The sequence below is a fragment of the Lonchura striata genome, chromosome 1 (assembly GCF_046129695.1).
Source record: "Lonchura striata isolate bLonStr1 chromosome 1, bLonStr1.mat, whole genome shotgun sequence".
NCBI lineage: Eukaryota > Metazoa > Chordata > Aves > Passeriformes > Estrildidae > Lonchura > Lonchura striata.
Window position 1 is genome coordinate 86,201,541 of NC_134603.1, and position 23,477 is coordinate 86,225,017.

A 23,477-nucleotide genomic window follows, 5' to 3' on the forward strand; every position below is an offset into this window, starting at 1 on the left:
TCTGTAGACACATATGTGTGTTTTCTCTCTCTTGCCTCCTTCACAAAGGCAAGGCATTATTTTTATTTTAAATACAATTGCACAGAATTCTAAAGGTCATACTCCAAAACTAAACACCTCAACTTACCTTTCTACGAATTCTGTCTCAAGGATGTTGTTCTAAACAAATCAAAAAAGGCAAGGTGAACATTAGCTTGATGTATAATGCATTCTGGTATCTATTTTGAGGACTTGCCCAAATAGCAGAACACTTTAAAAAAGAAGTTAAATCTGAACTTCATGAAAGAACTAACTGGCTACAACTAGGACTACACTACTTACGTTACAAATCTGTTAACCATGATATGAGGCAAAACAAGCAGTGTGCTTTTAAGGGCTGTATAAAGATTTTCTCTTCAAATCAAAATTGACAATGTATGTTCTGTAGCAATTCCATTCTGAACAAACAACTCTCCACTGGCTTTTTTCTATGTATGACCTCCAGGTAATTTTATTGCACTTGACTGCATTTTGATTACTTGAATTTTAAGAAAAACTTTAAACATTTGCATATGTGTAGAGATAAAAAGTAATGTTGTAAAAGACACATCTTTCACTCCATGCTTTTATTGTGCTTTGAGTCAGTTATGTACAGGTGAAGAGTCAAAACGAGTTCACAGAAGTCTCCCTGCAAAAAAACCTAGGAGAAAGCTTCCCTAACAGCTGCACCAACACATAGCAGTTCTGGCCTAAAGAAACTACAGCTCATTTGAAAAATCAGCATCTATCTCCCTTCACACACTGAGATTCCTCAGGTTTATCAGCCAAAGTATGTGAATCATTGTTTTTTTTCCATTGGATTGCTCAGTTGGGAGATTTTTTATTACTTTACCTGCTAAACTTAAAGGCTGCAAAAAAAAATCAGCTAAAAACTCAAAAGCATTACAAGCCCCATTATCCTTCTCATCTTCTCATGCCATTAGTATGTGTACTTAAAGTCACATACAGAAGAACTGTTGGAAAGTAACTACATACAACAGACTTTAACCAAACCAGAATCACAGGCCTGGACACCTTTAATTTATGAACTTTTTATTTCCATCTTTGACTCATTAGTCCTGAGAAGAATGTTCACAGCTACAGCTACTGTCTTTTCAACCCCTGCCAGTAAAATGATTTATGTGGTAGCACCCGAGGAGCTGCTCACTGTATTATTACAGATAGATGAAAAAAATCCCAAAGAAGAAATGGACAGAATGCGGCATGATTTAGATACATTTCATGCTCCCTCTACAACCTGAGAGAAACCAGTGGAGAACTAAAGAGAAACCCTAAGAACAAACAGAAATAGTTGCCATAAGGCTTTTACTCCTTCCTTCAGCCTAGCACAGGACATGACACTTCCACACCTTTAACTAACCAAGTTAGTTACTGTGGTGCAGGCTAGTCCATGCTTTGTCTTGGAGGGAAGGGAGAAAGCAGAGCCCACCTTTAGAAAAACTAACAACTCACATGATGATTTTTACCAGAATTTGAATTTGGCAATACAAAGAGGTGTTAAACTGCAGCTTTATGAATGTGTCTTGAAAGAGTCAGATGGAAAATGCAAGTGGGAACTATCCATAGGCCCGTTTGCCCTGTTCCTAGAATTGCTGTTTGGGCCCTAAACTAATTGTTAAGAACTATACAAGATCAGCAGCTACATTTCAAAGCCTTTTATTGCTCCTTTTCTCTCATTGCTGCCAATATAGAAGTCATGGTTCACGAGAGATGCAGGTACGCTTCTTTGCTTTGGAAAACCTCTTCTCTGCAATTAAATAGGGCCTTAAATATCCATTCAAGAAGTCATTCTTGGATTTTTTTTTTTAAGCCAGATTCCTACATCTGCAGTTCAGAACCAGAATTATTGATCAATCCTGACTGTTTCCTTCTTTAATCCTAAAATTCTGTTCTCTGTTAGAAAGGCCATTAAGCAAAGCAGTATTTGACAGAATCACTAAAAATGAGAATGCCCAAAAAGTAAGTACATGTATGTGATACAGAAAACTAAAGGCACACACATGGGGTGGAGGTGAAACTACTATAGAAAGTATTTTGCTATTTGCCCTCATGTTTCTCTCCTTATATGCGTGAACATTAAAAATTTCATTGTAGGTTTTTGGCACAAAATATATATTAAATTAGCAAGTTTAGAAATTCTTGCAGTTTTCAGTAAGGAAGAATACAAGGAAAGTGTCCAAAGTCCACCCTGTAACAACTAAAGTCTCTTTAATTCCTGCTGTTCCTATTGGTTTGTTAATGTGCTTCTGCTCAGCCCAAACGTTTCTCCTTTAAGGTTGCTCTTTATCTCAACTCTTCCAGCTGCTGGTTGGGATTTTTTCAAAACGGCAGGAACCTAGGCAAGAAACAAAATAGCCTGATTACATGAGAAGCTGCTCTACATGTGGCAGAAGGAAGTAAGGCTCCACAGAAGCATGAATGCTGATTTTGCTCCCCTTATTTTCAGAACAGTGTCTTTGGCTTCTCCGTCTCTAATAATTCCCAGTATCTTTCTCCAAGTCAGTATGTGCTGGACTTCCTTCTGAACTAAACTTCAGGATACTCTAGTAAATTGTAGCCATAGTCAACAATCCACACTACTGCCAGCTGATTCTTAGTAGCAAAAGAGGAGAGGGAGGAACGGGAGTTTATCTGAGCCTCCCCTTGTCACTTGTAGCAACTTAACTTTTGACTTACTGATACGTCTGCTAGAAATACTACAGCGCAGAGATGAGGTAGACAACACAGTTCCACAAATCCTGGAAAGTGTAGTCAATAGGGAAAATGACATGCTAATCTGAACAGGGTCTCTGGAAATCTTCCTACAGTTCAGTACCATCAATGACAAAGATAACTGGTACGCATATGAGAAACTATTACAAACTTCAGACTGAGAGTCAGGACATTGCAACCATGGCATCATTCTCCAGAGAGATGTTATAGCTAGTGCTCATACTCATCATCCTTTTAGCTCTGCTCTTTTACAAGTCAGGTACTGTGGATCCAAAGTTGTGGGTAGGAGGATGAAGACTACTTCTACCATTAGCCGAAGCTCTCCTTGGGCTTCCAGGTGAAAGTAAATACAGCACTTCCCATGGAACAGCCTGCCAGCAGCTTCACTTCTGCCCAGTGCTGGGGCTCCCCACCTCCTTCAGTCCAGCTAGGGAGCACCTTCTCTGTCATGAAGCATACTCTGAGCTGCATTTTGCCATGCTTTGTGGCCTGCCCCTCTATTTTCTGCCTTAGGAATGGACTGTACATGCAGAGTGTGAGGCAGGAGTCTCAGCCAGCCATACGTACGTGAGGAGGTAGCGGAGGATCCAGGTGCCGCCCAAGGAAGGAAAGTAAGCGCCGCCAGATCAGACCACTTCCCAGGAACATAATCCCTGTCACCAACCAAAATATCCTGGGGTCCTACTGACAGAATACTCCCATTAGTCATCCAATTATCTCTCCAGGAAAGAGACAACCCAAAGATAAGCTCTCACTCCCCACCAGTGTTTTCTTCCTTTATGAGAAGAAGCAGCAAACTCTTCACTATCAACAGCCAAGCCCTCCCTTGAGAAAAGGGCTGTTTCACAGCAAAACATTTTATTTAGGATAACTGTACTGCAATCTGTTACTGTTACACGTAGTTTTCCTTCCTTCACGGGGAAGTTTGAAAATTCAACCCTTATATTTAACTGATTTGAAAAGAAGTAGTCTTTGCTTTGTTTGTTTGTTTTAAAGGTGGCATGTGCAGTTTTAAAGTTGCACTGCCCCAACCTGTATCCCTTCCTTCCCAGTTTAGGTATAAACAATTACTGACAGTAGAGTACTTCCTCTGATGTGCTGGAAATGTCTTGGCTGCTTGACAGAGACCCTTGTATCTAGAAGATAAAGCTATTGTTGTCAGAATGATCATTTAATGCTACTTTATAATCATCTACTTATACAACTGAAAACTTGCCTTCCCATTTCTTTTCCATGGACATGGCACAGAAAAAAGGCTACAATACAATACATGCAGTAATTTGCTTACAAAAGAAGTGACTGTATCAACACAAGAATCACTGGAGTACTCTCCATGGAAAGAAAGAAGTTGTACCAAATATGAAATAAACTGTAAGAGCAGGGGCCACATTTTATCATAAATGCAGGACGTGTTCCTTACCTCTTCAAGGGATGACTCCAAGTTCATACCAAATGCAACTCCTATGAGTCCAAAGAGAGAGACAGAGAAAGTCCCCATGGTCAGCTGCAAGTTCAGCCTCATCATCACATTACGGTGGCTAAAGAGGGGAGAAACATCTGTAAGGGGAACCCAAAAATTTATTTGCTGCCTAAATTCTTAAATTCCATGTAAAATGCACTAAAAACAAATAGTGAAAGAGAGGAAGTCATGCTGAAATTATGTAACTCAGTGGCAAAGATCATGAAACAAAGTACAAAGAAACTCTTGTTTTGACATTGCTACATCTGGACACCTCTAAAAGGCAGCAGGTTCTCTCCTTAACCATCATCAGGCTTTCCAATATTGCTCACTTCTAGAGGTGCATATACAGAGTAACAGTAAGTTTCTACTGAAATTTGTAACCTCTCACCACCAACTGGCTGCAATTTCTAGGTCTTTATTCATAACGGACAAAAAATTTTTGTTACCTTGCAAATTAATACATTAAAAAAAAAAAAAAATGGAATTGCTAAATGCTGCAGGCTACAAACTTCAGTCCTTTTGGGTGAATTCCATATTCAAGTCTTCCACAAAAAGATTTTGTGGTTTCCTGATATATCATCCACAAAGTGCTTCTACAGATAACTCCTCAGTTTAGAGGAGAAAGAATACTAAACATTGACCTCAGAGTGCCATGTTCTTGCAAATGCAAGCTACAACTCTTTTTGTAAGAAATCTGACTAAAAGAGAAAATGTAGCATACAGAGAGAAAGAGAAAACTTGCTCTCAAGTTATTAACTTTTGTATCACTCTACAGAGTAATAATTTAACTTGTACTGGAAACCTGAGTAGCCTCGCCAAACTCTGGCTAGTAATCTTTTCTGAACAGAATTTTAATATGCCTCTCAATTTGCAGACATTTCCTGTATTGGACAGCTCCCTTGAAGGGTCTAGGAGAACCTGGGTTTCACTGCTAGGGAAGACTGGTGCCTAGCTACAGTGGTACATGCGAATTACACACACTAATTAGGCTATCTTCTTGCTTTGCTTTATTCAGTTCATGACTAGAAAAGTGTAATACAGCTGCTGTGACTACAAGTCCATTCAACCCTCACTAAGTCAGAATTCTCCAACTTTCCTTGTAGTAATATTTGAGAAAGTCTAGGCCAAGAAAGCCTAAATTTCAGATTTTGGTAATCTAACAGATGGTAGCTAACCTGTCCAGGTTGATAAAGATGATGCTTTCTGAGTCGTCAATTAGTACTCTGAGTTCACGAGCTTCATTTAAAAGATCTTCTGCTTGTCTGTAATAATTCTCCAACAGCAGCTCCATTTCCTCTGCATGGTCAATTCCAGATGTACTCTCCTCACTGTGAGCAAAAATTTGTATTTTCCTGGTTATATATACATATATGTATATATATATACATATTGTATAGAAGTGTATTACTAATGTGTTAAGGCACATAAGAGTTGTGGGGAACTAGAATGCTGTTAGACACTACAGTACAAAATCCAACCTTCTGGTAAGGAATGTCCATCAGTTCCAACAGCATAAAATAAAATAAATACTTTTATATTTATCAGCAGCTCAGCAGAGGCAGTCAATTATTTTAAGTAGAGAAGTTAACATTTGATGTGGTCAAAGTATGCACACCACCACAAATTCTAATTATTTCAGATATTATTATGAAGTTAAAAAGTTATAAAAATATTATATATTATCAGATTATTATAGAATGCTAACTATTTTGAGATTAACTTTTTGGTGCCCTCAAGTGGTGAGAGCTGGTAACAGTGCACTCAAAAACTCCCAACAAGAAAACAACCAAAAGTCAATACACAAACGATTACACAGTGATGGAGATGGTTTATGTAATATTAAAATGGTTTACTAGTAAGGCATTTGAGAAATACACAGCAATTGCTGAAAAACATTCTTCAATCCCAAAGCAGCTGAAGAGTGACCACCTTAATGAAAGATGCTCCTCTCTTAAGTGAAGTCTGAAAGACTTTAATCTTACTTCACAGTGCTACTGCTAGAGCAGCAGCCTTCCTCTGCAATACAAGTTTCTGGCATTGCATAGATTAAACTGAGGCAGCTGAGGTCCACAAGAGCTTAGAAACTAATCAGCAAAGCCAGGAAGATTGTTCATATTTTTTTGTTTTGTGATATGATCTCATTACTCTAGAGAGTCTTGAGTTTTTAATTAATCTCCTCCTGGCATTATTGACTGCTAAAGGAACATCTCTGTAATGGTTTTCCATGAAAATAAGTGCTATGTCTTACAAATCAACTCATGTAAGCTCCCTTACATGAGTTTCTCTGTTTCTGGCAGAAACTGATGAAAGTCCTCTAGACCTTTAGGTTTTCACTGCATGGAGATGAGAGAAGCTGCAGACTTGAAAGTCTTAGAGCACTATCTGCAGTATTACAAATTCAGCTCAAGGTCATACTTGATGAACATCTTATTTATATCAGCTCCTCTAGGGATATACAAAATAAAGACAACCATAAAGACATGAGAGTAACTGCCATTGGATGTGCTTTCATTAACTAGCCTCCATCTGTCTCATGACTCCTCCACATCCTCACGCTCCTTCACACAGAGTTAAGAGGTCTGCCTCATCTCTCTGAGCTAAGCTCGCCATTCTGTTGCAAAAGATCTCTGACAGCACCTATCTGCCAAACTGGGCTCCTCCATATCCTTTCAGGCTTCCCAAGTTCCTCAAATACCACCTAGCACTTGTATCAATCCTGGATCAAAAAAGAGCTGTTCACACATGGCCAATGTGCCTCCAAATGTGTTGTCATGGCTTGTGTTTCCTGGTGTGCGTCCTGCAGCTCTTCACACAATCTCCTACTACCTCTCCTACCTTTGGGCAATGGTGTCTGAAAGAAGGGATGCCTGTGGGTTTTTCTTGACACAGGCATAAGGTGCCATTGGGATCTTTCCTAGATCCCCTACACATGGTATACTGTGAGCAAAGGCTTTGCCAGCAGACTGTATTAAATCTAAAGGAAGGTTGTGAGCAAAACCAGGAAAAAGACCACCTGCTGACTCAGGAACAGCTAGAATTTAGAGTTACCTCTAATACTGTTCCAGAAGATGTCTTAGAAATGCAAACCGTGTCCCACTTCTGGAACACTGCATTTCTGCTGCACATTTAGATTAATCTCTGCAGGGCAAGACTTCAAACCCCCACACTGTGTGAACAGGATTAATATGTACATGCAATGCAGTTAGGCAAAAGTATCATTCATCAACTTCAAAAAGTACCCTAGAAGATAACTTCTGTTATCTGCTTATATATAAAACACATCTCTATGCCTAAGATTTAAATACAATTCAGCCCAAAACATATTTGGAAATTGTATACATCATCTTTCTATTTTTATTAAAATGACCAGTGCTTCTGTTGCTGTGTGCTGTCCTTCACCAGAACTCCAAAGTGCAATAGGATTGTTTCTGCACATACATCTCCTGGAATGCTGTTCTTCAGGTGCCCAAGATTGCTCCAAGGTGTCTCACCTTCAGGCTCTGCTGGTGAGCAAAAAGCTCACCAAGGTATTCAGAACACTTCTAGGAAAGGAAGTGTAGAGTCTGACCTATTCAAAACAAGCTTTAAAACCTGCCATATTTTGGTGAAACTGAAGAAAATGCTCCCATAATATGTTAATTTATATTGAAAAATAACATTTGCTTTTTCTGTCATCCTGTTCCCATCCCATTACATACTAGATGAGCTGGCCTGTAATGTCAAGAACTATTTGTAACTGTGTAACAATGGAGTTCCTCTCCAAAATGGCAACTACAATGGTTTCTGAAGTAGTAAGCATTAGGATTAAAAAAAATTAGAAACAATTTTTCTTTCTGGTTTTTAGCAGTAAACATCCAGTTTAGTGTTCAAGTTCTCCTCAAACAAAATACACTAAATCAAAATGTTAAAAAATTGTATGTGGTTTCAAACTGTACATACAATACTTGTGGATCAGTCCATTTAGACAGACAGAGTTCTTCTATTACTTCTTCTTCATCCAAGATCTCCAGAATCGTTTCTTTGAAAACTTTAACATCTGTTTCCAGTTCTGACAAGCTGAAAGAAGAACAGGCTAAAGGTGAAGTGGCACCAGTGCCCAAAGGTAACCTCTACATGAGTTTGCCAGCCAGCACCCTCGCCAGACAGAATGGCCAGGAAAGCCTTCCTTGCAGGGTTGCAAGAGCTCCTTCAAAACGTGCTCTACAAGCCACACACTTAGCTATGGCAGTGATCTGCCTGGGGACCAGCGAGGTACAGACACACACTAAAAGGCATCCACATGTGTTTCTGGATGTATTTGTAAGCAAAAAAAAAAAAAAAAACAAGCACTCTCTGAGCACGTAGCAAGCACACGCTGTCATATGAGAGAGGCCAATACATGAAGGTAGCACTGTATGGTAACCTCAAAGCACAGATGTACATAGATTTACACAGGTTTACATTAAAGGGAATATTTTCACACTGTTTCATTCTCTTAGGTATTATTTTGTTTTGTCATATGCTATTTAAGAAGCATGAACAGTATTTCTGGCCATTCAGAATTTCTTTCCTTTTTGTCCCTTATCACTCGGTAATTCATATACTGACTTTTACATTTCCAAATAAGATGCACTACCCAGCATTAAGGTAATTAAGAAATTAATATCAGATACCATTTTTCTAACACTTTAATGCATGCAATTTTCTATGTCATCTTCCCTGTGTTTTCACAGCTTATTCTTAGTTACCTCTTGCCATTTTGCAGAAGAATGTGTAGTTTACTCCTATCCACAGATAAAAGCTTGGGGTCCACTAGCGCTTCCAGCGTCTCAAGGATCTGAGGCTGCAAAGTGTTAAGTCTTCCCTGCAGTTTGCTGATCTAGATAACAAGATGATCCTTCATAAGAATTAAAATAATTCATTTAGAATGATTTGGGCAACTGACTCCTGTCTCTCAACACAGAATTCACAGTATTAGGTATTTAATACAACCTGCTTTCCAATGCCTGGGAAACACTTGCTATATGGATACCCCATAAACACAAAGCCAGTGAACAATACTGTATTTTATAAAAAGTGAAGTGAAACCCAGTGACAACCACACCAATAAGGCTGATAAAGGTAAACCACTATTATCTGTAATTGTCACATTAGAATTAGCAAGCACAGATTTCTAATGATAGCTAGAAATCTCATCCGACTCCTGCTCAAGAGGCCAAAACCTCAGCACTTTTGTGTGATCTTCAATCCAGCTACAACATGTCTCTAAAAAGGAATTCTGACTTGTTTTCCAATTATCTAAATGGTACTGAAGCCATTATATCCAAACAGCACTTTGTTGAAAGGGGATGAAAACACACATACACACAAAACCGTAAGAACTAAGGGGTCAAAACAAAAAAACAGAAAAGTGCAGAATACATTTAAAATTATGTACGTGTAAATGTTAACACAAGACTAAAATCATACTGCCCTTTCTGTGTAGCAAGAACTTCCCAAACAATCAAACAAACAAACAAACAAACAAAAAAAAATATAACTCACCCAGTACTGCAGAATTGCTTCTATGGCTCGGAATTCAAAGGGCAGGGAATATGTGACTAGTTGACCTTCCCCAGCCAGCTGAGATGCTAGTTCATTGAGGAGCCAGTGTTCCAGACTTAAATTACGATAATCTAGTATCAGAAGAAACTCTGGTGTTATGACAGCCTTCAAGAACTGAAAAAGATAGTACATGTAAGGAGTCTGAAAAAAACTTCCTGAAGATTTCTCGTAACACTGTAGCACATTTGATGATTTGGGCTTTGATAAAACCAATCTTCAAATGTCATTTCAGGCAGATAATAACAACATTTCATGCTAACTGTAAAGCGGCTCAGATACAACACTGTGCCAACTGAGACAGGGATTGAGAAGAGGCTCCGCACCAGCCTTTACTTCTCTGACGATGTTAGTAATATTTCTCAAGGAAAAATTCCTGCTCAACAAGGAAAAAGGTCACTAATACATACAGTTGGTGAACTCACACTCTGATTGCTAGGCAGAGCTCCAAATAAACATTTACTGCTGGACTGCATATCACAGAAAGCTGCTGTTTTCTTGCTGTGCAAGAAAATCAGAAGGCAAGGATGAAACAGGGTTTACTCAGCTATAGGGAAACCATCACCTCCATTCTCATAATGATCCTGTTGTTCCTGGTTGCAATGCTCATCACATGTTGGAATCTCAGATCTCGAGCTTGAAGACCCAGCTCCTGGTACAATTCTGTTTTCTTCTTTTCTATCATGAAAATATTTTTAGATTAAGACATTTAGAGGACAAGCAGGTATGTTCCAAATTACATCCTAGTGTGTTACCAAGTCCCACAACAAAACAGCCCAGCTATTAGTAAAGGTTTTCCTCCTATTGACTCCTCGATCTAAGTTATTTTCCAAAAAATTTAAGACTGTATCTTGAATAGAAAAGTTCTAGATATAAGTGAAAAAGTTGACGACAATTAATTTCACATCAGAAACAAGTGACTCCTTTGAGAAAGCACATGTAATCCTACACGGAAAGACAAGGCAGCAAAAGTAGCATGGTGGTCAGAAAAAAAAAAAGCAAAGCAAAAATTACCTTCCTGTGAGAAATGGCAATATATTATTTTCAAAATATTACTTAGTGTACAAAAGCTGTAACAGCAGAGATGCTATGAAGGCCCAATGGAAGGTTGCAAAAGAGAAGCATTGCCACAACACCTCAAACACAGTGAAGTGTCCAAAACATAATTTTTTTAACCAAGTAGATTTCAATTGGGTTTTTCTGTACTGGACAAGGAAAAAGCTCAAACAAACCCAAACAAAACTACAGTAAAAACTTACCAAAATAGGTAGTATTTCCCTCTTTGTCAAACTTCATCTGGAGGAATGGGAAAAAAAATATTTTTTTCTCAGAACCACTATAAAACAAGAAATCAATTCCTAAAATTATTTGCACTTCCCTACAAGCCAAATGGAAAACACATTATGAAGAGAAAACAACTTTTACACTCTCTATTCACAATTAAGCAAAATAATTACATGAAAAGGCCACATTTCGCTGTGTTTGTGACCAGTGTCATCTGCGTGACCATGTTTCTGCACAAGCCTTGTTAAGGTGATCTATAGAGAATCAGAACAGATTATTTCTGTTTGAAGAGAGCTACAATGATCAGAGTCCAGTTCAGGGCTAACCAGAAGTTAAAGCCTCATATTAAGAATGCTGTCGAAATGCCTCAAATTCTGACAGGCTTGGGATATTGTCCACCTCTCCAGGAAGCCTGTTCCAGAGTCTGACCACTTTCTTGGTAAAGTATTGATTCCTAATGTCCAGTCTAAACCTCCCCTGGCACAGCTTAGAGCTATTCCCATGCATCCTATGACTGGATCTCATGGAGAGGAGACCAGCAAGGCATCTTACATCTGGGATCGAAAATTCAGCTATTTGCTCTGTAACACTCTGAAAAATTTACAAATAAAACTTTAAAAGCAAGGAGTACCACCAATTGTATGGTTAGCCTTTGTGCCCACATCAAGTACTGCAAAGACACACTATTTAGCTTGCAGCCTGCAACTAAATACTTCTTGCCTTAGTATCTGTTATTCATATTATTCACTTAACTCTTGTATTTCCTAGTAAAATAACTTTCTTGGAATGACTGCCATGTCGGGATTAATAATGAAGTTTATTGTTTTTCCTCATAAACAGTGTGGCTTAACCCAGCGTTACTGACTTTTAAAATTACTTTTAAACTGACTTTCAGTGAATTAAGCCTACCTAAGCATCCATTCCAGTAGAGCTGCAGTGGAGTTTATGTGGCACTTTGTTGAAAAGCAGAATGACTGCTTTTCATTATCAACAAGGATACCACATCTTCCTTCACTGGCACTAATAATGTGATTTTTCACTATATATATATATATATATTTTTTTTTTTTTAAGCATATGTGTAAACCAAGCAGCCTGCAAACAACCTTCAGCATCCTTTAAAAAGACAGCATAGAGTGAGCTTGTTTTTCACCAGATTCTATGTTTGCTTAGAATTGCAGCTATCAAGACACAAGACTAATATTTCTAAAAGGCATTAGCAAGCCTTGAAAAATTTAAAAAGAAACGTCTGACTACAGCACTTCCAAGAGTTGAAAGAACTCTCCCAAGAGAAGCCAGAGAACTTCCCAGAGATGCCGGGCCTTAGAAAAGCATTTTCATCAACACTATGTACTCTAACCGGGCCTCAAATCAGAGTAGCTCGAAGCAACAATTTAGCACTTAGGGATGTTGTCCCAGACACAAATTCATCTGTTCTTCTGACGCCTTAAGATTAAAAAACAACCAAAAGGGAACCAAACAAAGAGGGGGAAAGCAACCATCATCTCGCACCGGCTGCCCTCGCTGGTGGAAATGCCTGCAGGTACTTACCACTGCAAAAACAGGAGACACGCTGGCGAGGGTGGCTTGGGAGGTCTCAGTGGGGGCATGCTGGTAAAATCTCCCTGCGGGGAGAACACACAGCTCTACTCCCGGCACAGCGCCCTTGGGAGCTGCGCGGCGCTCCGCTCTCGGGCTGCGGCACAGGAAGCGCTGCTCACAAGGCCCCGACGAACCCGAACCCGGACCCGGACCCGCTCCGCCCGGCCCGGCCCGGCCGCTCCCAGCGCAGCTTCCCCCGCCCGGCTGTCCCCGGCTGTCCCCGGCGCTCACCGGCCCAGCGCAGCCCGCGGGCTCCCGGCGGCACCGCCACGGCCGCGGGCCGGCGCCAGGCGCGGCCCGGCGGCAGCCCCGGGGCGGCCCGCGGGCCGGAGCCGCCGCCCGCCGCGCCCGCCCGGCCGCGGGCCGCGCTGCAGCGGCGGCACCCGCCGCCGCCCAGGGCGCGGCGCAGCAGCGCGGCACCCCGCAGCATCGGCCCCGCTCGGCCCCCGGCCCGCACCGCGCCCGGCCCTCCGAGGCGGCGGGGAGGAGGAGCCCGGGAGGAGACCGGGGAGGAGGAGCCCTGGAAGAGATCGGGGAGGAGGAGCCCGGGAGGAGAGAGACCGGGGAGGAGGAGCTCGGGAGGAGACCGGGGAGGAGGAGCCCGGGCGGAGATCGGGGAGGAGGAGCCCGGGAGGAGACCGGGGAGGAGGAGCCCTGGAAGAGACCGGGGAGGAGGAGCCCGGGAGGAGACCGGGGAGGAGGAGCCCGGGCGGAGCCCGGGGAGGAGGAGCCGAGGAGGAGCCCGGGAGGAGACCGGGGAGGAGGAGCTCGGGAGGAGACCGGGGAGGAGGAGCCCTGGAAGAGATCGGGGAGGAGGAGCCCGGGCGGAGACCGGGGAGGAGGAGCCCGGGAAGAGACCGGGGAGGAGGAGCTCGGGAGGAGACCGGGGAGGAGGAGCCCGGGAGGAGATCGGGGAGGAGGAGCCCGGGCGGGATGACGGGGCCGCAGCGGCGTGCGGGCGGGCTGGGAGCGAAACGTACATTTTAAGGAATTTAGAGGTTTTAGAGGAGCTAAGGTTTTAGTTAGAGATAAGCCTTACTAGAGTTAATTAAAATAAAGGAGTAGGCTTTGATGAAGTTAAAGAGTTAGTAGTTAACTAATAATTGATTGCTTGTCAGCACAATGTTTAGTTAGCTGGGTTTATAATGAAGAATATAGAAACTGACAAATAGCTTTTAGGAACATAAGACAATTGTGGGCCTCCTCTGTTCTGAAACCAATTGAAGACAAGGAATGGGAGTTCTACCAAGAGTTCATTTGCACTGAAAAGGTAAAAAGGTCAGAATGAGGAAGACTTCATTTACTTCCTCATTTTGGGACCCCTCCCCATGAAAGGGACCACCAACCCATTTCAAGGAACAAACTGCGCATGCGTAATAGCTTTTGGAGTAATTAGCATATGAAGCGGGGAATGGGATGTACCAAAATGATGAATATGTATTTGTATTTTGGGTATTCAATACTTTTATGGATAAAAGGGCTCTGTAATCACTTGGAAGGTGCAGTGTGTATTTGGGAGTTATCCCGCACAAAGCCCGGCATCACAATAAACATATACTTTCTAACTTTAAACTGTTAGAGAGTTTTTGTCCATCACAGTTGGATATTGGTACTAGATCAATATCCATAATTTTTTAATAAATCAGGAGCTCACTGGCTGCAGAGTGGCGGGTCCTGCCAATCCGCTTCTCTATTTGTAAATGCTCTGAGATAATTCAGTGGCGGTCTGGAAGTTCATAGCCATTGTTTTGTGTATGCACAGTGCCGTGGTCCTTCTCACCACCTCACTCAGCATGTGTTCAATCCCACCAATTAACTGGATTTTGTACAGGTTGATTTGTGAGAATGGGGAAAGAAAACCCCAAGAATCCCATAAAGCTCACCTGAGCTCCTATAATGAGGTAAGTCAAAATTTAAAATCCAATTAAATGGATAACTTCTCCCAAAGATGTGTTCTTAAAATCCCAGCTCCAGCAGTGCTCATAACGTGAGCGTACCTTACTGTGGCTGGGATTTTCCCTGCCGCATTCGGCCCCTTCCTGATGAAACAGTGATTTTTAGAATTCACTTAAGTTAACAAAATGAATTAAGCATTTATATTTTAGTTTGTAGAATTATGTGCTGAATTTTAAACTTTTACTTAAGAAACATCCGCCAAGGTACAAAAGGGCATAAGAAAATGCAAATTTCTGAAGCTTCTTACATAAAGAACAAAAGCAAGGAATGAAAGAACCCAGATAAACAAGCCCCTCTGTCTCCAATCTTATTAAGACTGATGGGCTCAGATAAGCACCACAGAACCAAAAGCACACACGCAAAGGAGAAAAGTTGAAAAGTTCAACCATGAAGAAGACCGTGATCTTCAGCTTCAAGAGACCACCAGAGACCCCCATAGGACCACCATAGCAAACTGCATGTGCCCAGAAGGGCGTGGACCTATTTAGCATGAGAGGCAAGGACAGGCGGGGCCAGGGGTTGAATATGCATGGCAAAGTTGTGTAATGTACTGCATGTGGAACACCTTTGGGAATAAAGGTGTGGGTCAGACTAAAGTTCACTGCACAAGTTTTTGGAGAGTGATCTCACTTGTGTTGGGCGCTGACAATACATACCCACTTCATAACTACCCCAGGTTGTGGAGTCTATTTATTTATTCTGTGTATCACTTCACTGATGATCTTCTAAAATACGGGTTGGTTTTTTTTTTTTTTTTTCCAAGTGAAGTACAATTGTGGTCCCAGCAAATGTCTTGGAATTAAATTTCCTTGCCCTGCTTCTGTATCTAAGATAGAGACAGCCTGGGTGGTTGACATGTAGAACTTTCATTAGCAGCATACCAGCTTCCACTGTTGTATATTCTTTGGAAACTGCAGCTTTCGTGCAAAAGTACAATGCAGGTAGTAGGAGTCATTTCGCTAGTCCTGCTGAAGTGTGTAAATCAGCCTGGAGGCAAAGCCTGCATCCAAATCCTGCAGTGGACACGTTATCAGAATGTACTTAGAGTACTCATTAATGCTCAGCGGGGAAGTAAAAAAGGAAGTGATTAATGAAATGATCCATGTAGCATGGCTGCTCCAAGAGGAAGGCACAAATTTAAACACCGGTCTGAGTTTTGAAAACAAGGGTGTCACCAAACAGGACAAAAGAAACTTACCCAACAGCAATTTGATGTGAGTAATAAGACACTTCCTTGCTTTTGGTGCTGGGAACACATGCGATTACTCCTCCAGACGTGTTCCCCTTAATAAGCAAAATTAATCCATTTTATATACTTTTTCTGCCAAATCATAATTATATAAGTTGTTTTATGTACTATGCATAATATGTCCACTCTTAAATTTAACCTTTACAATAATTGGTTTTGCTACTTATATAACTACATTACTATTCCTACTCTCAGACAATCATTGATCATCTCTGCTGAGCTCTACTGAATGGAATTCCTTGACATTCAAAACAAGATGGGAAGTGCAGGAGGTTTCTGAGCAGTGTAACTGGTGTGCATGATGGTCTCCATAGTTTCTTGAACAAAACATAAGAAATCCAGTAACTCCTTGGCAAAGCTTCTATGGTTGCATATTTTAAACACAGTACTCCTAACATTGCTATACCTTATACTTTGCCATTTTCTACTTGTATTCATAACTAACTATTTTATATTATTAAATCAATTATATTACCAGAATATTTTTAACAACACTATATTTATAACAACTAATTTTCTTTCCTGCAGCAGATGACCTGTGCATTTGTATGTTTGTGTGTACATAGATGAGCCTTTGTTCCAAGGGGATTGACATGCACCGAATCAGGATGGTTTACACACATCTTGCATAAAGGTGAATGACCTCACAAGGAAGCAATTCAATGAAAAAGTTCCTCAGTAGTTATGGACAGCATGTATATATAGACTGAAGCCATTAGAGGCTTTCAGTTAAAGGGTAACCACCTGGCTGCAAATGCTATCCCTATTCATACTTGAAAAAGCTGAAATCTACTCTAAATTGAGTATTTTAGCTCTAGTTTTGGCTAATCTCAGCAGGTGGCAGTATGTGCAACACTAATTTAATCTCTTGGATGTCAGAGATACTTAATATTTGTAAATACCAGACAGCACAGAAAATACCTCAGGAGGGCAAGAAACCGGTGCAGACTTTCACTGGAAATTAATGGCAGTGTATGTTGGCTCTGCATGTTGGAATGCAAAAGCTAGGGAAGCATCTAAAGGATACCTGCCAGAAATTTACATTTGATGAACGTGCAGTAAGTCTTACACAGCTGACATTTCACACTCTTCAATAAAACGGGAAAAGCTGCTGGGTTGATCTATTTGTTTTGCTCATCTCTTTTTCTGGCTGCTACGACAACAGAAGTGTTGGAAATAAGATGATGTAACTTCTCATTAAGTTGAATCTGTCCTGATACAAACTCTGCTATGTACGATACCACAGGCCGAAGTATTGGTAAAGCACTGGCATTATCAGCCACCACCGCGACTGTCTGGAAGGGCAGAAAATAATGAAATGTCACCTCTGTCTTCAGAGGTGAAGGCAGCACGTGGGTGTGCACTGGCAGCCAGGGTCAAGTCATAAAGCACACACAATGTCTGACTTTACACTGCTGCTGGCAAAAGATAACCGGAGACTGAGAACTGGCATCTGTTTATTGTAGCTCCAAATGCCAATGAGCTGCTTGTTGATTTCACTGTCAGGTATCCACCCTGCGGCGCCGACCTTTGGGAGCGGTTTGCTGAATTTTATCAAAGAAATAGTGGACCAAGCTCATCTGCTGTTTGTTGAAAAGGCTCACTGACAAGGACAGGCATGATGGCTGTTCTTCATTCAGCCAAAAAGAAAGGATAGCTCCAGCACAGGCTTGCTTAGTCATGAAACTGCCATCCAAACCAGAGCTATTTGTGAGGTTGAATGACACGAACAACTAGTTGCACTGCCAGCTGAATGTCAGTGCAGACAGGGGACTGCTCTGATTGCAGCTGGGCTTTGTGCAAAGAAGGAACAGAAACACCAAGGAAAAACACACAGAAAGAGAAGCAAAACATAGATATCATCAGAGGGCTCCTTATAAATCTCTGCTGAAGAAAAGTTCAGAGAACCTTTTGGTAAAATTATGGTAAAAAGGCATCTTGGTTGGTCTGAGATATTCAGTGTATAACTTGTTCATTTGATCAATCTTTTTTTTTTTACAAATCTGTAGCTGTACCTATGACCTGTTTCTTCTCCTAAAATATGCAATTTTATTCACATTGAGAAAAAGATAAAAACCAGAGCAACAAACAACAAACAAAAAGCCAGATTAACATAAAACCCCACAGTTGCTACCAGGCAGTACATAAGTGTTTAGTGGATGATGAGTGCTACACAAAAAGAGAGAGAGATAGAAAAGACCCCATAGAAAAATTACCAAAAAAACCCACTCATCTTTACAGTAATTGCTCTTATATTAATTAATCAGGAATACCCAATTGATAATCTCGGGTCCCTTGATCAAAGGTAGCTACAGCAACACACTGAGAAATCTTTGTTTCAGAAGGATGATTTAATTCTCATTACTCTATACCAAGACCACATGGAAGATATCTTTCAACCTTTTCCTTACTTAAGGTAACCCACCAGAATTTGTTTTTCCACAGAGAACCATTTCCTTTTCTGCCTCTAAGGGTTTACTAAAGCCTTTTCCCTATGTAATCCTTCAGCATCTTGGCTGCCTCAAGAAGACTGTTGGACAGAACCTGTGTAGTCAAAAGCTGTGGCTTAAACTGTGATTGTCTAAGGTATTTTTTAAAGCAAAAATACTTCATCATGGTATTCTAAGGAGTTTTCAATCAGGCAATTGAACAAGTAGATGAATTTGCTATAACATGGGCTTTAAAATTTACAACTGCATCGGTATATTACTTGTACTAGTGTGTGCATGTGAGCTGAACCACTTGATATTTATGTGCTTTAAACTGCCAGTGCAGACAGTCTGGTTACTCCAGACTTACAGCTTGGAATAAAGTAGTTGCTATTGCTTAGTCTGATTTTCTGATAAGCTGCACAGAGTTATTAACTGTGATCCTCAGCACTGTGTGCAATAGAATAAGCTGAATTTCATTCTGTGTTTAGAAACTTCATCCTTTTCCATTCTGTCCATTTTGTTGGTCTTTTCTTCAGCACTAGGACATTTCTGTCTCCATCACTTCATGTTTTGCTATAGCTGGTAAGACCCTGCAACAAGCTGCAAAAACTTTCTTGAAATAGCAGAGGCCTCACGGCATTCTGGTGCAGAAAAAGTGAGCCTGTTTGATGCTATGCTATGCCATGGCTCTGCTCTCATCACATCCCCCAGAATTATGGTATGTTATGCTCCTTATGTGACCTCAGGGGAGCCTGACACGACCTGACAGACTTCATGTCCTGCACCAGCCTCATGTAACATGAGAGGTCTGATGTTGCTCCATCAGAAAGAGATTATGTGTCTCTGCATTTATCTTAATCATGTCGGTGGGTTCAGCAGCTTGACTCCTTGCTGTTGAGAATGTGACAGGAGATTGCTTACAAGGTGAAACAATAGTGGCAATAAAAGGTCAGACGTTGGAAAAGCTAGGAGTAGCAAACTGTCATGGTTCAAGGCACTGCTATTATGGATTGAAGTGTCTAACCTTTTCTTAAATTTTGGTCAGTGGTTGTACTTAGATGAAATGGAAAACAAACATTTTGTCCACCAATTTTAGGCTGCTTTAAGGCTAGCAGTGCTCTGATAACATTTAAGGGATATTTTCTTGCAATCCATAAAGCGATTGCAATTAGTGTGGCCATAGGTTAAAACAACAATATTTTGAAGTATCAAAAGTGTCAAAATGGGTGATCTAAGTGATCTAATATCACTAAATGTGGTAGAATCTGGTATGAAATAGCAGACAGCTGACATATCATTACTTGAATGCAGAGCAGTATAAGGGTCATCAACATTTCTGGTTTTTACTCAAAAGCATATCTTTAACAACAAAAATTTCCTTTCACGTTAGAGTAGTTCAATGTTAAATAGTATTAATTCGAGGATGGTAGATGCTCGGTTCTCCCCGTTATTAGTTAAAAGAAGACCAGCAACAAGTGGGAAACTTTAGTTGTTAACCAGTAACAGTAGCATATTTGACTGCCTTCACCCTGAAATCGCTCCTTTTGTAATGGTTAACTGCTCTTTTGTAACTCACAGCAGGGGGGTAACTTTCCCATCAAAGGAGGTAAAATAAAAGGAAAGAAAATTCTTTCCATCCAGCGTGTTAAAACCCATTTGAAAAGACAATCATTACTGTATACTACACAAATTCAGGCAGGAAGGTCTAGCGCGTTTTTAGACTTGAGGCTATCGGCAGAGAAAAAGGTTGTTAAAGGAATTACATTTGAATCGAAGGCAGTTCTGTTTTACTTTCTCTCAGGCTTTACGGCTTCTTGTCCCCAGGGTGTGCCAGAATGCGGCGTGAGCGCTGCCCCGCCGGGTCAGCCCCGCCGCCGGCGCGGGGGCAGGAGCGGGCAGAGCGGGGATTTCCCTGTCTCCCTCGCTCGGATCCCGGTCCCTGTGCCCCTCGGGGCACGCCGCCCCTCTCCCTCTTCCCGCGGCGGCTGTGGGCCGGGCAGGCTCCTGGCTGCGCGGCGGGGACCGAGCCCACGCGGGTGCAGCTGCCCGGGGCAGGCAGGGCGGCCGGGCTCCCTCGCGGCAGAGCCGGGGGGCGAGCCCCGGGGCCGCGGGTCGGCGCTCCGTGTCCCTGCTGCGCCGGCCCCAGGGCCACGCCGCCTTTTTCCGCCGGAGTGGGCGCAAACCAGCGCGGCGCTGGTTGCCGGGGAGGAGCCGCAGCGGGCAGGCGGGGCAGGGCTCGCTCCCCGGGAGGTGTGCCCGTGTGCCCGTGTGCCCCAGGGGCTCCGGCGGGAGCTCTCCCGAGCCAGCAGGTGCGCGGCGCAGGGAGCCGCCGGCATGGCCGGTCCCGGCACAAAGGCGTCGTGGCTCTCGCAGCCCAGCGTGAAGAGCGTGCTGGTCTATCGCAACGGGGACCCGTTCTTCCCGGGGCGCCGCATTGTCATCCACGAGAAGAAAGTGTCCAACTTTGATGTGTTCCTGAAAGAGGTGACGGGCGGCGTGCAGGCGCCCTTTGGAGCTGTGCGAAACATCTACACCCCGCGGGGTGGGCATCGCGTCCGACAGCTGGACGAGCTCCAGAGTGGGGAGCAGTACGTGGCTGGTGGCAGGGAGGCCTTCAAGAAACTCAAGTGAGTGGCTGAAATGTAAGACTTGTACAGAAATTTATATCAGCGTTTGGGGTTTGGCACCGTGGCAGTGCTTCAGACGACCCCTCACCCTGTCCCTTTTAGCTGTCATTGCGGAAAGACAACTTAGAAGCTGTGACCCAGGGCCAAAGGAAAAGAGCCCCAGAAAGGGAGGTATTTATTCGCACCATGAGTCACACAGTGACAACTCCTTGACATGACAGTAGAAAAAGAGAAATAGCCCCTTAACCCGAAGGACATGCGGGAATGGCATATCGTCGCGATGTCTGCACTTAGCTGAAGGGCCAGTATCAGTATTTGTGCTCAGGGGTAACACAATTAAAGCAGTAAAATGTGGAGTGTTGACAGTCCTGCCATGAAGTTGATGAACTTGGGAATTCAATTCCCAATGCATCCTTTCTTGTTTATTTTTAAAAACTGTATAGTATTCTACCCAGCTATCTGTGTCTCCATCACTTCTATTCATTTTGGGCACATATATGGCCTTTTAATGTCCCTGCTCTTATTTAAAAGTTGATAATTTACATTCTTTTTCCTACCTCAACACCAAGAATTAAGCTGCCAGTTTGTCTCTTTTCTAGTGAGTCACTGGGAGAATAACGTGAAGAAGGCCTTGGGCTTTTTAGGTGTGTTTCCAGAATGGCTCTACATGTGATCAGTAACTATTCTTAATTCTGTCAGTGAATTTCACGGTCTCAATTTACTATTGCAATTTTTTACTCTGTCTTCGTGGGCATTTTTCCTACAGTTGAATTTATGGAAATAAATCTCAAAATTAACAACCCATTTCCAGAGATATTTGAGAATTTCTATCATCAACTACCACCTTTACAGTGTCTTCCTCATCTTGGCTCTGTAGAGTTGAGGACACAATATTTTTCAGGAAAGCTCATCAGTCATTATGTTTCAGGACAAAACTCTCTGTGTAATGAAAAGGATCTCTATCATCACCCTTACAATTTCTGTCACTCGCTGATTCTAAAGATTTATTGAAGCTTCTTGCACTTCAGTAGGAAAGCCAGAGAGAAAGATGTACGGCAGGTTAAATACAAGTCTTTTTCCAACAGTACTTACTCTTTTATGTGTCAAATGTGGCGCTCAACTCTTAAAGAGAGATCCACCATTTTTATTTTTTTTTATATTAAATCCTGCGATTCTGTGGGTGGCTTAAAATTGTTAAGTTAACAGCACATCATGTTACACCTCCCTAAATGTGTTTTGGGTAGATAGGCTACAAGTAAATGTTTGGCATTAGCATGCACTGTTTAGAGAATTGGGCACTCTGGATTTTTATTGTGTGGGGAAAAGCATTTCTTTTTGTCAGGTCACACATTATGGTCAGAGTTTTATGGTGAGGCTTTTTCAGACTTTTATGATTGCAACAAGCAACAAGGTACCTAGTTATTTAAGGCCAACAAAGGTAATACTTAAAGAAAAGCTAACCTAAGGAACTGGGTAAAACCAGGCTGTTTTATATATCCTTTATATATATGTCCTAGTCCTGTGCTGTAGAGAGGATAAATGGGATGTTTTGAGATCCCTTCAATTTCTGTATTCAGAACTGCGGTTGTTCACTTGTTAGTATTTGTTTACATAATGCTGGAAATGTTTGCAGTGCTTTTATAAGCATTAAAAAGAAGCTGAAGGGCTTAATGTTGAAATGTTCTTAATTGGGTTGTAGACAGAATGGCAATTAGGGAGACATCTTAGAAAAGTCAGAGGAGAGGAAGGGTTAATTGGAAGGAACAGTTTTCTGGAAGGAAGTGAAGGAATGGAAGAAAAATGTATGTTTGTGTAATGTGTCACAGGTAAACAGTTACAGTTACAGACAGACCAAAGCATCCACCTTAAAGGATCTGAATCTGGTCTGATGGCAGCAAGAAGTTTGATTTTATTTTTTAATTTTATGTATTTATTTTATTTTCCCCCAGTGATTCTTATTGGACATATTAATTGCTCTAATAGACAATGCAGGGCTGAACTTTGAAATGGAGGCTTGTGGCACTGATGTGTGGGAGCTGTGGGAGTGTAATGGAGAAAATATCCAAGGAGTAGCAGAAGCTGAAAGTGTCATTGTTCAGCTTCAAGCAGTGCATTTGTTTCTTCTCAGATGCCTTACACTCAAAAGTGAATCTCTTTCGTGTTCACAGTGAATTGAAGACTAAACTGCACTCACCTTTAGCACATGAGCTAAATCCTGACTCTTAACATTTTGAGGTTGATAATTCTGAGGGCATATATTCTAGATAAACTAGCTGAATAACTTTTTAAATTTTAAAAAAACAGCATTTATAAATTCTGATTTTAGAAAATAAAAATTCTTCAACGGAGGAATTTTTAGTCAATGTTGGCAATTTTTGTAACATATAACAATTTTTTAGACAACGTTGGTAATTTTTCTAACATGTAGCAAGTTTTCCAGCTTGTTTTGTCATTTATTAGGTGTCCTAAGTTAACACACCTTTTTGGTGTAAATGTGGTAAGGTGTGTTGGTATATCAGAGTTGTTGCTGTGGA

At 41.6% G+C, this 23,477-nt stretch overlaps 2 protein-coding genes across 2 annotated transcripts in view; one reads left to right on the top strand and one right to left on the bottom strand.

Annotated features, from left to right (window-relative positions):
* Positions 1-590: 590 nt before the first annotated feature.
* On the bottom strand, positions 591-13,661 carry MRS2 (magnesium transporter MRS2). Its single transcript, XM_077781215.1, has 11 exons — positions 12,911-13,661; positions 12,629-12,702; positions 11,053-11,089; positions 10,359-10,471; positions 9,737-9,910; positions 8,941-9,071; positions 8,153-8,269; positions 5,389-5,541; positions 4,172-4,289; positions 3,319-3,432; positions 591-2,374 (listed from the first exon to the last, which is right to left on the bottom strand). Exons 1-11 carry the CDS (start codon positions 13,659-13,661, stop codon positions 2,264-2,266), a joined length of 1,893 nt encoding a protein of 630 aa, XP_077637341.1. The 3' UTR covers positions 591-2,263.
* A 6,912-nt stretch (positions 13,662-20,573) lies between these two features.
* DCDC2 (doublecortin domain containing 2) overlaps positions 20,574-23,477 on the top strand; it is a 53,197-nt gene continuing 50,293 nt past the window's right edge. Inside the window, exon 1 of the mRNA XM_021553362.3 lies at positions 20,574-20,943. Within this exon, the coding sequence (XP_021409037.1) occupies positions 20,651-20,943 (293 nt within the window). The 5' untranslated portion in view covers positions 20,574-20,650. The remainder of the gene's footprint in view (positions 20,944-23,477) is intronic.